Source organism: Belonocnema kinseyi, chromosome 5, assembly GCF_010883055.1.
Source record: "Belonocnema kinseyi isolate 2016_QV_RU_SX_M_011 chromosome 5, B_treatae_v1, whole genome shotgun sequence".
Taxonomy (NCBI): domain Eukaryota; kingdom Metazoa; phylum Arthropoda; class Insecta; order Hymenoptera; family Cynipidae; genus Belonocnema; species Belonocnema kinseyi.
Genome location: NC_046661.1, coordinates 68,786,140 through 68,799,198, shown reverse-complemented (window position 1 = coordinate 68,799,198; position 13,059 = coordinate 68,786,140). Strand labels below are relative to the sequence as shown.

The window sequence follows — 13,059 nt, the reverse complement described above, 5'->3', positions numbered from 1 at the left end:
GCATTCAACATTTTAAAGAGAAAAATGTTTAGCTCTGTCATAATTAAAATAAATAAAACTTATCAGTCATTAAAAAATAGGTGAACATAAAACTTTTTCCGACAATGTAATAAAATTATAACTATAATTTATGATTTATAGCATATAAATAGCTATGTAACGATATAATATTTAAATTTTTAATTATAAAAATAAATAATTAGTTTTTATTATATAACTAGTCACTAATAATTGTGAATCATTAGAATAATTATATAATAAACACTTAATATTCGAGTGGTAAATAAATATGCAGTACATCATTTACATTTATGGTAACTCGTGTAATTGTAACTGCGGTGGTAACTCGTGTAATTGCAACTGCCGGTGGTAACTCATTTTTTAAATTCTCTAACTTAAGCAATTACCGACGCGGAACGTCTGAAAAATGCCGAAAACTGCGAAGTAACTCCGAGGAGTTGACCCACAAACCAAGAGGGCGCTTTTAGCAGTCGGATTTTGACAGAGTCTCTTATTCCATTACGTGAGCAATCTCCCAACTCATCTCTGCATTAATTTTGGAGGGCAGCAGACGACAAATCTCTTGAAACTGAGATTTTGGGCGGGTAATTCAAATTACTGTTAGGGAAATTTATGTCAACTACTGAATGAAGAAGACTAAATTTAATGCGTTTGTATATAAATAAGTGATATGAGCCAATAGTTTTTATCTTTTCGAACATTTTTCAATCTTCATTGATAAATATTGCATCTGAATTATACAACACGCATCCCGCATGATATAAAATTATCTGTTGAAGTATTAACTTTTAAAGTGCAAGAATTAGTATGGGGAAAAATGATAAATACCATTTTTCGCTTTAATTATGTGTGCTAAATTAACACGTAAATATTTAAATAATTAAATTATACTTGTTAAAAAATCTTAGTGGAAGAATGTGTTTAACAAAATAAAAATCGTACATGCAAGACAGCTTTATTATTAAATGGGTTTTCAAAATTTGTCCAAAAATTTAATTTTTTTATTTTCAATATAATTTTGTAACAAGAGTTTATAAAAAATGTGTACATATTTTTTCGCTGAACAACTCTTTTGGCTGTCGGGGAAAAAAGATTTTTTCCTCATCTATCTTTTTTTTAAATATTTAAACCATGAGAGCTGATAAACCATGAGAGCTGGCGGAAAAATGATAAAAATATATAATATTTAGTATACTGTTGGAGCAGTTACTCAATTTTGGAATATCTGTTTTTAAACTTATAGATAAAGCATTTTAATAAATTCTCTGTTACTCTCTTCACGTATATTATCCTTTTTATGTCTTGAAATTACATTTAATTAACAGCCGATTTTATTGTTTCATGATTTATGGTGGCGAAACATTTATTATATGAAAAACAAATTCTTATTTCTATAAATACATATTAATATTTCCACTTTTTGATATAAAGTCTTTTAAGGGTGTATGTTTATTATTGTAGGATGTGCTGATTTTAAAACAATTTCTAAGATCGGATGGATGTATGTTACCACAAAGATTGACCGGTTTGTGCCGAATTCAACAGAAAAGAATTGGAAAGATGGTTGCCATGGCCCAAAAAGCAGGTTAGTTCATACTTATGTTAATTAAAAATCAATATGTTAAGATTTTCCTTCGAAAAATTGCACTGTTTGATTAACCGCAGTCTATTGTCACTTTTTTGTGCAACATCCATCAAATAAACAGGTTTAAAGATATAGAGTAAAGGACCCCGCATTAAATATATTGAAAAAAACATCTTGAAAACAAGACTAATTTATTGGGTAGTTTTTGAAACAACAAGAAATTTGCCTAAAAAACTTGGACGCATTATGGCTAGATTTTTCAGTGTGGACTGGGGCATACAATAAGAGTTCATTAGAAAAAAATCGCAGAAAGTGGGGTTCTTGGAAAGGGGCAGTCGTCATTGTCTCTGCGGTTACCTGCGTACCCTTCTTCTTCCAGTGGGCAGCAACACTACCCCTCACTAGATTCGAAGTTGCTTTAGGCCAGTGGTCGGCACGCTCTTGCCCAGGGCAGGGTACCCTGCCCTGGCTGCCCTCCGACCTACTTTCTGGACAGTACCTGCTAGCTTGGCCAGACCACCCCGTTCCTCAGGGGTCCTTTGTTAGAAAATGGGGGAAAAATGTGAGATTAAAAATTTCGTAATTTTGCAATCAGTGACTTAAAAGTAATAAATTTGGAATCTCCGTATTTTCCGATTCCAAAGACATGTAATTTGTCTATAAAGGTTGAAAAATTGAGAAGTATTTAGTATTAGATTAACTGTAAAGCTGATGTTTCTTGAAACTAAACTCCTTCAACTTTTTAACTTTTCTATGCAAGTAATATATCATTGGAATCGCAAAAATTCGTAGATGCTAATAATGCTATTTTCAAATCAGTAGTTAAAAAATAAGTTTTAAAATTTCCTTACTTTGACATGCCTGTGGACAAAAGACCCTTGCTGGAGGAAGCTCACTCACAGTAAGGTACATGAATAGACCGAAAAGTAATAGGAAAAAATAAGTCGGGTGGAGCCTGACCATACCTAAAAATTGAGGAAAAAGTTTGCCGACCACTGCTCTAGGCCAGTGCTCGGCACGCTCTTGCCCAGGGCAGGCTAACCTGCCCTGGCTGCCCTCCGACCTACTTTCTGGACAGTACCTGCGAGCTTGGCCAGACCACCCCTTTCCTCAGGGGTCTTTTGTTAGAAAATGGGGGAAAAATGTGAGATTAAAAAATTCATAATTTGGCAATCAGTGACTTGAAAGTAATATATTTGGAATCTCCGTATTTTCCGATTCCAAAGACATGTAATTTGTCTATAAAGGTAGAAAATTGGAGAAGTATTTAGTATTAAATTGACTGTAAAGCTGATGTTTCTTGATACTAAACTCCTTCAACTTTTCAACTTTTCTAGGCAAGTAATATATCATTGGAATCGCAAAAATTCGTAGATGCTAATAATGCTATTTTCAAATCAGTAGTTAAAAAATTAAACATTTTTAAATTTCTGTACTTTGACATGCCTCTGGACAAAAAACCCTTGCTGGAATAAGCGCTCTCACACTAAGGTACGTGAATAGACCGAGAAGTAGTAGACAAAATTAAGCCGGGTGGAACCTGACCATGCCTGAAAATTTAACAAAAAGTTTGGTGATCACTGCTCTAGGCCCTCGATGCTACGTCCCCTGTGGAAATGATCCCCTTGTCTTCCAACTTAAATCTATTCCTATTTGAAGAATATCAGTATGTCGAAGAAAATTATTTAAATACACAAAATAAGATTAATTCCAATCTAACAAAGTATAAATATGATATATGAAAATTTTTTGGACGAAAAATTATACAATTTTTCACTTTTGGTCAATTTAGGTTCTCGCGTTTCGCACTCGATGATGTATTTATTTCGCGCTCGATTTTGTATTTACCTCGCGCTACGCGCTCTGACTTTGTATTTTTCTTACATTCGCATATTTACGCTCGGTCTTTGCATTTCTCCCACATTCGTGCACAGATCTTTCAAAGTTAAAGATCAACGAATCGACAACTGCAATCTTGCGATTGTGAACTCTCTTTTGTTAAAGCTCTTTCGGCTTTAGCGAACACATTCTAATCATGTATCTCGTGCTTCGCACTCGATTTTGCCCGAAATGTGAAACTTTCTACATTATGCTCAACACTTTTATATAAAATATAATACATTTTTTATATACCTCTGACTGGGATTGAATGTTTAGATTTTGCAAAATAAATTACAAATTGTATTTATCATGATTACTTTAATATTTGTTTCTTATTTTGCGTTAAAAGTAACGTTATTCTTCTCTTGACCTTTTCTCATATCACGCTTTGTTTGGCTTCAAATGCTAATATTTGTTTGGTTTTTGGATTTTGTAAATGCTATAACTAGAGTAATTTTTATTTCATCAAAAAAAAATTAGGGATAAATTGTTTGTATTTTGATAATGAACTCGCCCTTTCTTTTCATATCCTTATAAAGTGTGCCAAAGGGGAATCCAATCGAATAATTCCTTTAAATGTTACCGTTTTCACAGACACCGACGTAAAACCTATTTTTTCTGACACAGGGGGTCTCAAAACGTCGACATTTGATTTAATCCGCGAAAGTCTTTTTCACATAAAACCAATACCTTCTCATTAGGAAAAGAATGTATTGATAAAGCAATAAATACAATTTTCCACTTCTTAAATTATGGTGAATTTATAATTAATTTAAGTTAACCAAAATAAGTTTTTGAAGAAGTTATAATTATTATTTATAACAATATTCTCTTACAATGATTCTTGTATGCTGCAGTCTTTTCTAAAATTGTGCAATTTTGGTCCACTTTTAAATTGTAGTGAGCTAAAAATTAATTTTAATTAACATTCTCTTTTAATCATTTTCGAAAATTGCGGTTTTTTTCTTAAATTTTCAATAACTTTACCATCGAAAGAACAATAGAAAATTTATTTTGAATCACTTCATTAACGCAATGAGGAGCTTATGAAAATTTAATATTTGAATCGAAATTGTTGAGAATCTACCAATATTTACGATTATATTGTCGAAATCGTCAAAACGTCAGGGTTTTTGTCTACCTATGAGCATTTTTAATCGAGGAATAGGCGTGGAAAAAGCGAGGAAAAGGGTAAGTTGGAAGACAAAGGGATTATCGTTAGGTAGTCAGGTAGTCAGGTAGTCATGGAGAAAAAGACGATCGCCTCTTCGAAAGACCATCACTCGTTAACTCGGTTAGCGGAACCAATTACCGAGGGCGATCCTATTGTTCCAGGTTTCAGTATTTTTTTCACGGAAGCTAAATTTTTTAGAATCAGAAACGTGTTATGACTCATTTAACGATTGCTACAAAAATAATATTTAAGTTTTAGGTCAGAAAAAATCAACTGTTTACTCAACAAATGGTCCCCCCTCGATAATTTGTTCCGATACTAAGAAGCAGAGGAAAACTTAAATCCATGCAAACCTGATTTTTTTTAATTTTGGAAATTTTCAGCACTTGATCGGTAATTTAGAAGTCATTTATGGTTGCTTATCACTTCGCGTTTTTCCAATGACTATTCACTACTCACATTAACTCTCTCCAGCGTAAAATCATACTGAAATGATGTTATGGTTCCGGAAGTCATGTGAAGTAATTCTTATTCGAAATTTTTCTCCATTCAACGCAAAAAACGTGATTATACCCTTTGTTAATGAATCTCGAAACCTGAGAGTAATTACTACGAGTACAGTTTCGTGGAAGAATCAGGTGATCAATATCAAAGATTTGGTATCCTCTCTTATATTGCCTCATTTCGATTATTGTTGTGTACTGTTGTACTGTAACATTATAGAAATCATTTGTGATATTAGCAGTGTCGTTATGGAACTCATTATATATCATATACCTAAATTTCTGTCTTGATGTGATACCTCGTAGATATCCCTACGATATCCACGATAGGATATTTCAGGATATAAATGAGATATATTAAGATACACTGAATGGTTCTCACATATGGATACATTTATTTGAAACATATTTCTATTGAGAGAATTAAATATTTGATAACTTGTGGTTTAGCATGCTAAGAATATTTAGCAATCCTAAAGTAATTATTCAGTTTAACTCCACTTATTTGAAAAGTGTTAAAATTCTATTTTATATGTGTAAATTATTCAGGGTTAAAATTAAAAAATTTCCGAAATAAAGTTTGTTTTAAGCTTAAATTCAAATTACAATAGATATAAACATTTTTGCACTACAAACACACGTATGCTTGAAGACATTTAGCGGAAAATCGCACTTATGCACCGGGTACAGTCGGTCGGCTGGTGTGATTGTCGGATGCTCGGCTATAGACGGAACAGCTCGGAAACTTTCGGACGTTCTTAGTATAGTGTTTTAGAATTCTCGCATATCCCGGTTGAAGATATTATACAATTTTCAAACAGAAAATAAGACTATCTGGACGTGAATACTAATTTTTGCTCGCTCGAGTTTATATAATTATTCATACAAGAATACCATCATCTCTTATTATAGCCAAAAATCTCTCCGTGTAATCTTTAGGGCCTTTCAAAAACTATTTTACGTTATTTTGAACACTTTTCACTTTTCTCCTTTTTTCTCATAGATCATTACACAAAGCCTAAACCCTCCATTGCGGCGTCACAAATATGAACCCCCTCCCGCTCAATGTTTCTTTTAAAAAAAACATACACTAATGGAAAAAATTAAAGAGTCAAACAATTTTTCCGAATTTTTAGTGATTTTTCAGAATGCTTATCTCAGTGAAAAATAGTAGTATCAAGGTCTTAAAAAAGCATTTTGAAGCTTTAAGTTTCTAATTTTGAGATCTTTTGGCAAAAAGTGTCAGAGCTACATGTTCCGCGCTGTTTTAACAAGTAGTCTGTATGATATGGACCGGATAGCCTGTATATTCAGCTTCAATTTTATTTTTTTTTTAAACCTAGGTACGACCATTTTTTACTGATATATCGAACATTGAATCAAAAAGGACCCTTTTGTCTTTGATCGAGGATCTTTCGGCAACAATAACCTGCGAAGTTACATTGCGATCTAACGAACCGTTCCCTTGTTGCAAACCGGCAAACTTTTGAAGAAATTAAAGGGTCACGTTTTTTGCGCTTAAACATCTCCTAATCAACATCATTTTTTTCTCACACTACTTGTTAAAACAGCGCAGAACATGTAGCTCTGACACTTTTTTTGCCAAAAGATCTCAAAATTAGAAACTTAAAGCTTCAAAATTCTTTTTTAAGACCTTGATACTACTATTTTTCACTGAGATACAGCATTCTGGAAAATCACTAAAAATTTTGTAGTACATTTTTTGCCTATTTTAATTTTGTAGTCTGGTATCTGGTCACAAAAGAGTGATTGGTCACTTCTCGAAACCTTATCCACCTCTCCCTTAAAAAAAAATACTTTTCAGTGACTGGCCACAGGAGAGTGATCTGTCACAACTCTAACCCCTTTTCCAAGTCTCCCTTTATACAATACGCGTGTTAGTAACTAGTCACAAAAGAGTGATCTGCCGCATCCCGAAACCCCTTTTGCAAGTCTTTTTGTAAAAAATACGAGTGTTATTGACTGGTCACAGAAGAGTGATCTGTCACATCACAAACCCGTTTCCAAGTCTCTCTTTAAAAAATACGCAAAATATTGTACTATTTTTCTAAAAATATTATCGGAGCAGAAACTTACGAAAACATCCATGCTTTTCAATACTTTGCTTTTTTCAATACTTTTTTCTTTCAATATTTAAAACGTTAACAAACAATCTGAATGTAATAAATAATGAAGAAATTCGAGCACAAAAATTCTTTGACAACCTCAATGACAAAAGAATAATTTTCTGCTATGCATAAACTTCAATAATTTTCAAACTTTTTAAGAACATTTTTCTAGATTTGGACAGATATATCAAAATGATAATTTTGTTAAGGACATGCTCTTCAGTGACCACCACGTGGCCAAACCAGTCCCTGGTTATGAACATTTTTTTCGGTGCTCACCATGTCCAACGACAATCATATATCGCTCTCAAAGTTTGGAATTTAGGAAATGAGACAATAAATTGCGTTTGTATATTTATTTTGAATCATAATTTAAAAAAAAAAATATTCGAGAGAACGTAAATATGTAAAATTATTTTTTTTTGTGCTCACTGTGTCCACACTGATTGAGATAATTTTTGTTTTGATACATTTCAGATTTTTTGATTCGCGTATATTGAGCACTGACACCAATTTTGGACTAAATCGTCAAAATATTTTAAAAAATTGATATAAGCAATAAAGTTTGCACATTTTTTGCAAATTAACAAATAAGTATCTGCACATACTTAACCTGATTATTATTTTTGGAGCATTTTTAGCTATTTCTAGCGGAGGAAAAGAAACTTTGAGCGTCGACAAAGTTGAAATCACGTGACTAAGTTCGTTCATGAAATTTTTTTATAGAATGATTTTCATTTTTTTGGCCCTCACTGCGTCAACACAGATTGAGATATCGTTTTCAGGATTTAGAAAGTTACACAGAAGAGTTAATAAGCTCATTCGCATAAATTATGGTATGCGGCTTCACCAACCTTCTCCCTGAACTAAATGTTTATGATTATTCTTGTTGTAAAATATTCGTCTTTTAATCTTCATTTGTTAGTTCTTTAGCGAAACAAATGACAGTCTCATTGATCTGAAGTTAGACAACGAAAACAACGCATGCTTTTGTTTAGCTGATTCTTTTTCTTATTCGCGTAGTATCCAGTTGTTATTTGATAGAAGATATCATCATCGCTGGAGGAATTTGATTTTGAGTTTTTTTAAACTGTGAACCATATTTTCATTCACTCCTGATAAAGATTCTCTTTTTTTGTTAGCGTTACTAATTTTTTATGTAAAAAGAGTTTGCTCATCGTTTTTACTCATATGTTCTGAGCTATTTAGTTTCCCGTATATTTCATTATTTCTGTGTATGTGTGCGTCTTAGTGTACCCTACCGATAAAAAATCTCTGAGTATTCTTCAACGAAATATCCTGGCCCATTTGAGTCTGTAAGCAAAATCGATTTGAATAATTTAGTCTCTGAGATAGTCTGAGAGATTTGGGTCCGTTTCAAGGTCCTTTTAAGAGTGGTGCGACGGTAATATAATGTTCCTTTTGTACTCGTCACGTACCGGACGGGCAGAGTTATTTACAGTAGTTGGCCGTCGCTAACCCGACTCTCCCTTTTTAAATTTCTCTTCAAATTATTAACACGTTTTTTTTAATTAAAGATTTTTTGCATTATACGTATTTATAATTATAACTGATAAACTAATATACAATTTTCTATTTGAATTGAAAAACATTGTCTTTTTTGGCGTATCTCATTCCATTTACGAGAAATGTATTAATTCCAATTTTAAGCATTTAAAAAAAAAGTTAGATATCTGAAATCATCGAAACCCGTCGATTCCGAATTATAATGTTTTAAGCTGTTAACTATAAAATTTAAAAAATTGAATTGGCGATTGACTTTTTCAAGTTCGGAAAATATTACCAATAAACAGCACATATGTACGTCAATCTTTATAATTGCTACTACATGCCAGTGACGGCGCACAAAAATATCATTCATGGAGCCAAAATTGTTGAATCTGCTTTCCTCCCCAGTGTTCAATATACGGAAGAAGCTCAAGAGGTGAACAACAAAAATATCTAACATCTACGAGATTTTCACACTCGAAAATGTAGCAGAGAGGCTACTAATAGAGATCTTGGACGGAAACTGCTAATGTCGACCGACCCAAAAATTGTAAATTAAGATGCAAAAGTGGAAGAAGAGAGTAATTCTGCTAGATCCTGAAGCTAAAGACTTGCTCAAGGTATAAAATGGAAGCCTGAAGTCATATGTTGGCAGTGAAGCAACAAATATTAAATATATTTTTGAATCATTCCTTGTATTCAAACCCTTTTGTGTTGACCAACTGCAAGTACTGAATGAAAAAAGCAACTTTTCCTGAAATTAAAAGGACTGACTTTGAAAAAAGCGAATTTTTACGTCGACAAATGCCCATATGATGTATTTTTTGATTAAATTCGTTTTGCAAAACATGAAATTTATGAACTATTTATGAATTTTGCTGAAATTAACATGAAGTTCTCAATCAAAAGGACTGAAATCGAAAAAAACGAATTTTTCGTCAACAGATGCCTGAATAATGCAGTTGTTTATTAAATTTGTTTACAAAAAATTTATCAAATAGTGATGGGTGTTGCTAAAATTAGCATGAAGTTCCCAATGAAAAGGACTGGCATTGAAAATAAATGAATTTTTCCGTCGATAAGTGCTCGAATAATGCATTTGTTTATTAAATTTGTTTGATAAAATCATAAAATGCATCAACAAATTATAAATTTTCTAAAATTATCATGAGGATCCTAATTTTAAAAAATTGACATAGAAAAAAACGGATTTTTCTGACGACAAATGCCAGAATAATGCATTTGTTTATAATATTAACAAGAATAGCCTTGAGAGAAAATTTTGTCATAAAAATATTGTTTCCATTCAAATTTGTGGCAATATAGCTTTAAAAACGTTACATTATTGAAAATGATAGAAAACACATTTTCAACCAATAATTTGTTAATAAAAAATTTTTTGGTTCTTTATCATGATGGAATATCTTTATATAATGTGAATCTATGAAACGTCGGCAATTACAATAATTTTCCTATTATTGACGAGTACCGGGAACGTCAAATAAAAAGAATTGTCATTTATTTCGTTATATTCATTTATTTATAAAAAATTGAAAGACTAAATTACAAATCAGACTGAACAACTTTCTTTGAAATTGTATCAGCTTTAAAAAAAACATCCAAACCGGTTCACAGTTTCAGCCGGAATCGTATTTTGAACCAAAAAATTTACTTTTTCCCTACTGTGCGCCGGTCGGTTCTCTGTCAACAATAGTTATCAGCTGATCGATTCAACGTTAAAAATTAGACGTCAAGAAATATGGAATTTGGTTGGAGAACTCCGAAGAGTAAATTTTAGTACAGTGTTGGTGTTTTTATATTTCCAATTTGAAATTTATTTTTTACTTTTAGGACCAAAAAAACGAAAGTCATTCTACACAAAAATTTCATGAGCGAACTTAGTCACGTGATCTCGACTTTAAATGTTTAGTGCTCATATGGCATAGCGCAAAACTTCCTATATCTTACAAAATTATTGTTTTAAATTAACAAAAGATTTATAGTTTAATGATCAAGTATTAATTTTGTAAATGATTGAATTATTATTTATTAATTTAATTATGATTAATTTAATTATAATTATTCAGTTATTTTAAATGTGCGCGGCCTTTTTAGCAGATGCGCAGTAAAAATGGGCGTGTGGCATCGGTGGATCCGGAACCGGGTCTTGGTAAGAACCGACTCTCGAGAACCGGAATCGAGCAACATATCAAGAACCGGTTCTCGTTCAAGAACTTCGATCCCTAAATTTGACCGATTTAATGATCCCTCCCAGACAGAACACGAATTTAAGTGACATAAAGACGCATTGACGCGTAAATACATACATTCAAAAACTAGCTTTGACCGTTTCCTACCGTGAAAAATGTGTCGATTCTGCAAACCAACTTAGTGTACGCAGAAAATGGACCTATAAATTAACAGGACGGAGGTGGGTTGACTTGGTATATAGGGAGGAGTGAAGTTTTCTGCACTCTCTCGGGGGGGGGGGGGGGGGGGGGGGGGGGGGGCAGAGACGATTCAGTTGGCTAGTAGTATGCGCATAAGCTGCTCGTTATTTAAAATTGAATGCTGAAGTGGAATAGAGTGCTGAAGCAAAGTTGGCTGAAGGCGCGCTGAGAGTCCCCCGAGGAAGTAGGAAGAACATGATTGGTGTGCGTCACGGCCCCTTATTTACACGTTGCCTGACCCCGCTGGTTAGTGCTTCGTCCCGTTAATTTATAGGTCCATGAGCCAGAATAGAAACCGCTAATCGAGCCCAGTGCAGTTCTCTACGAAGAATGACGGTCCAGGAAAAGGTGTGAACCTAGCAAGTTCCATCCTATTCAAAAACAAACCACTGAATCCTCACTCGCTCCTTCTTTCTCTCGTGCGAATGAAATACGCCTGTAGCCATAAGTTAGGGTAAGCTGAAATGTTCAAACTATAATCTAGATTCAATACATTTGTTATTCAAACCAAATTCCCTTTTCATCATCGAAATTTAATGGTAACCAGGCAGCCGAAAAAGGAATATCTTGAATTAGTAAGATGGAATTTACGATCTCACAAAATTAAACAAATTAGTCGAATAATTAAGTAATAGAATAGAATTAGAATAGAATAATTAGTAATATGAATTCTCTCACAGGTTCTTATTTTTTAAAATTATTATCTCGTACTTAACAAGGCCGAGGTAATCATAAGGATAAATTATTTATTGTGCCCTACGCCCTGTGTCGAGTTCGCCTTGCGGAACCTTATTGCACTACAGATATACCACTTTATTTAAAAAAATATTTATATTCATTTATTTACTTATTTCAGGTTTGATGCCTAACTTGGTTCCATCAAATAAAAAGAGGGAACCATTTGAAAGATATAAGTGGAAGAAGTTTAATACGTACTACGACGAAAAAACAATAAGGCATAGGTATAATATATAATTAAAATAATTTATTTCACAAAAATCTGTAAAATGAATTGTAATATTCTAATGGATTAAATGCTTACCTTTTCCATTATGTAGCTGTTTTTTATATTATTACGCCCTAAAATAAACCCACAGGGGCATCTATAAGATGAAGAATTTCAACATTTTCTTAAGGTTGTTATAATCATTAAAACAGAAAAGGTTATTAAGAGGAACTGTTGTTTTGTAAATTATACTTTAATTTTGTAGGAATCCAACTTAGAACTTAGAAGCATAACATTTCTAGGAATAGTTTTACCAATTTTGAGGACTTGACAATACGTCTTCTTCAGTGACTTCTGAAAACTTCACCAACTTCAGTATGCCAATGAGTTCAGAATCCTTCAGAGACAAGTGCATAATTTGGTTATTTTGATTAAAAGATCTCGTTTTTTTCTCCTTTAAAGTCAACTAAAATCACCACCAATAATAATAATTATAATTAATAACTTTTAATTGTATTATCCTTGACTTTAACTACCCTACCGAAAGAAATCTGAGTTTTCTCTAGCGAAATAGCCTGGCCCATTTGAGTCTATAAACAGAGTCGATTTGAAACAATATAGTCTCGGAGATAGTCTGAGAGATTTGGGTCCTTTTCAAGATCCTTTAAGTGGTCCTTTTAAGAGTGGTGCGACGGTAATATAATGTTCCTTTCGTATTCCTCACGTACCTCGCGGCCAGAGTTATTTACAGTAGTTGGTTGTGGCTAATCCGCTCTCCCTTTTTAAATTTCCCTTCAAATTATTAACACTTTTTTTCAATTGATGAATTTTCTCATTATACTTATTTATAATTATAACTTA

At 32.8% G+C, this 13,059-nt stretch overlaps 1 protein-coding gene across 1 annotated transcript in view; it reads left to right on the top strand.

The window, feature by feature from the left end:
* Window positions 1-12,302, top strand: part of LOC117172738 (28S ribosomal protein S18a, mitochondrial) — a 32,043-nt gene extending 19,741 nt beyond the window's left edge. The window contains exons 4-5 of the mRNA XM_033360916.1: window positions 1,483-1,606; window positions 12,109-12,302. Of these exons, the coding sequence (XP_033216807.1) occupies window positions 1,483-1,606; window positions 12,109-12,227 (243 nt within the window). The 3' untranslated portion in view covers window positions 12,228-12,302. The remainder of the gene's footprint in view (window positions 1-1,482; window positions 1,607-12,108) is intronic.
* Window positions 12,303-13,059: the final 757 nt, after the last annotated feature.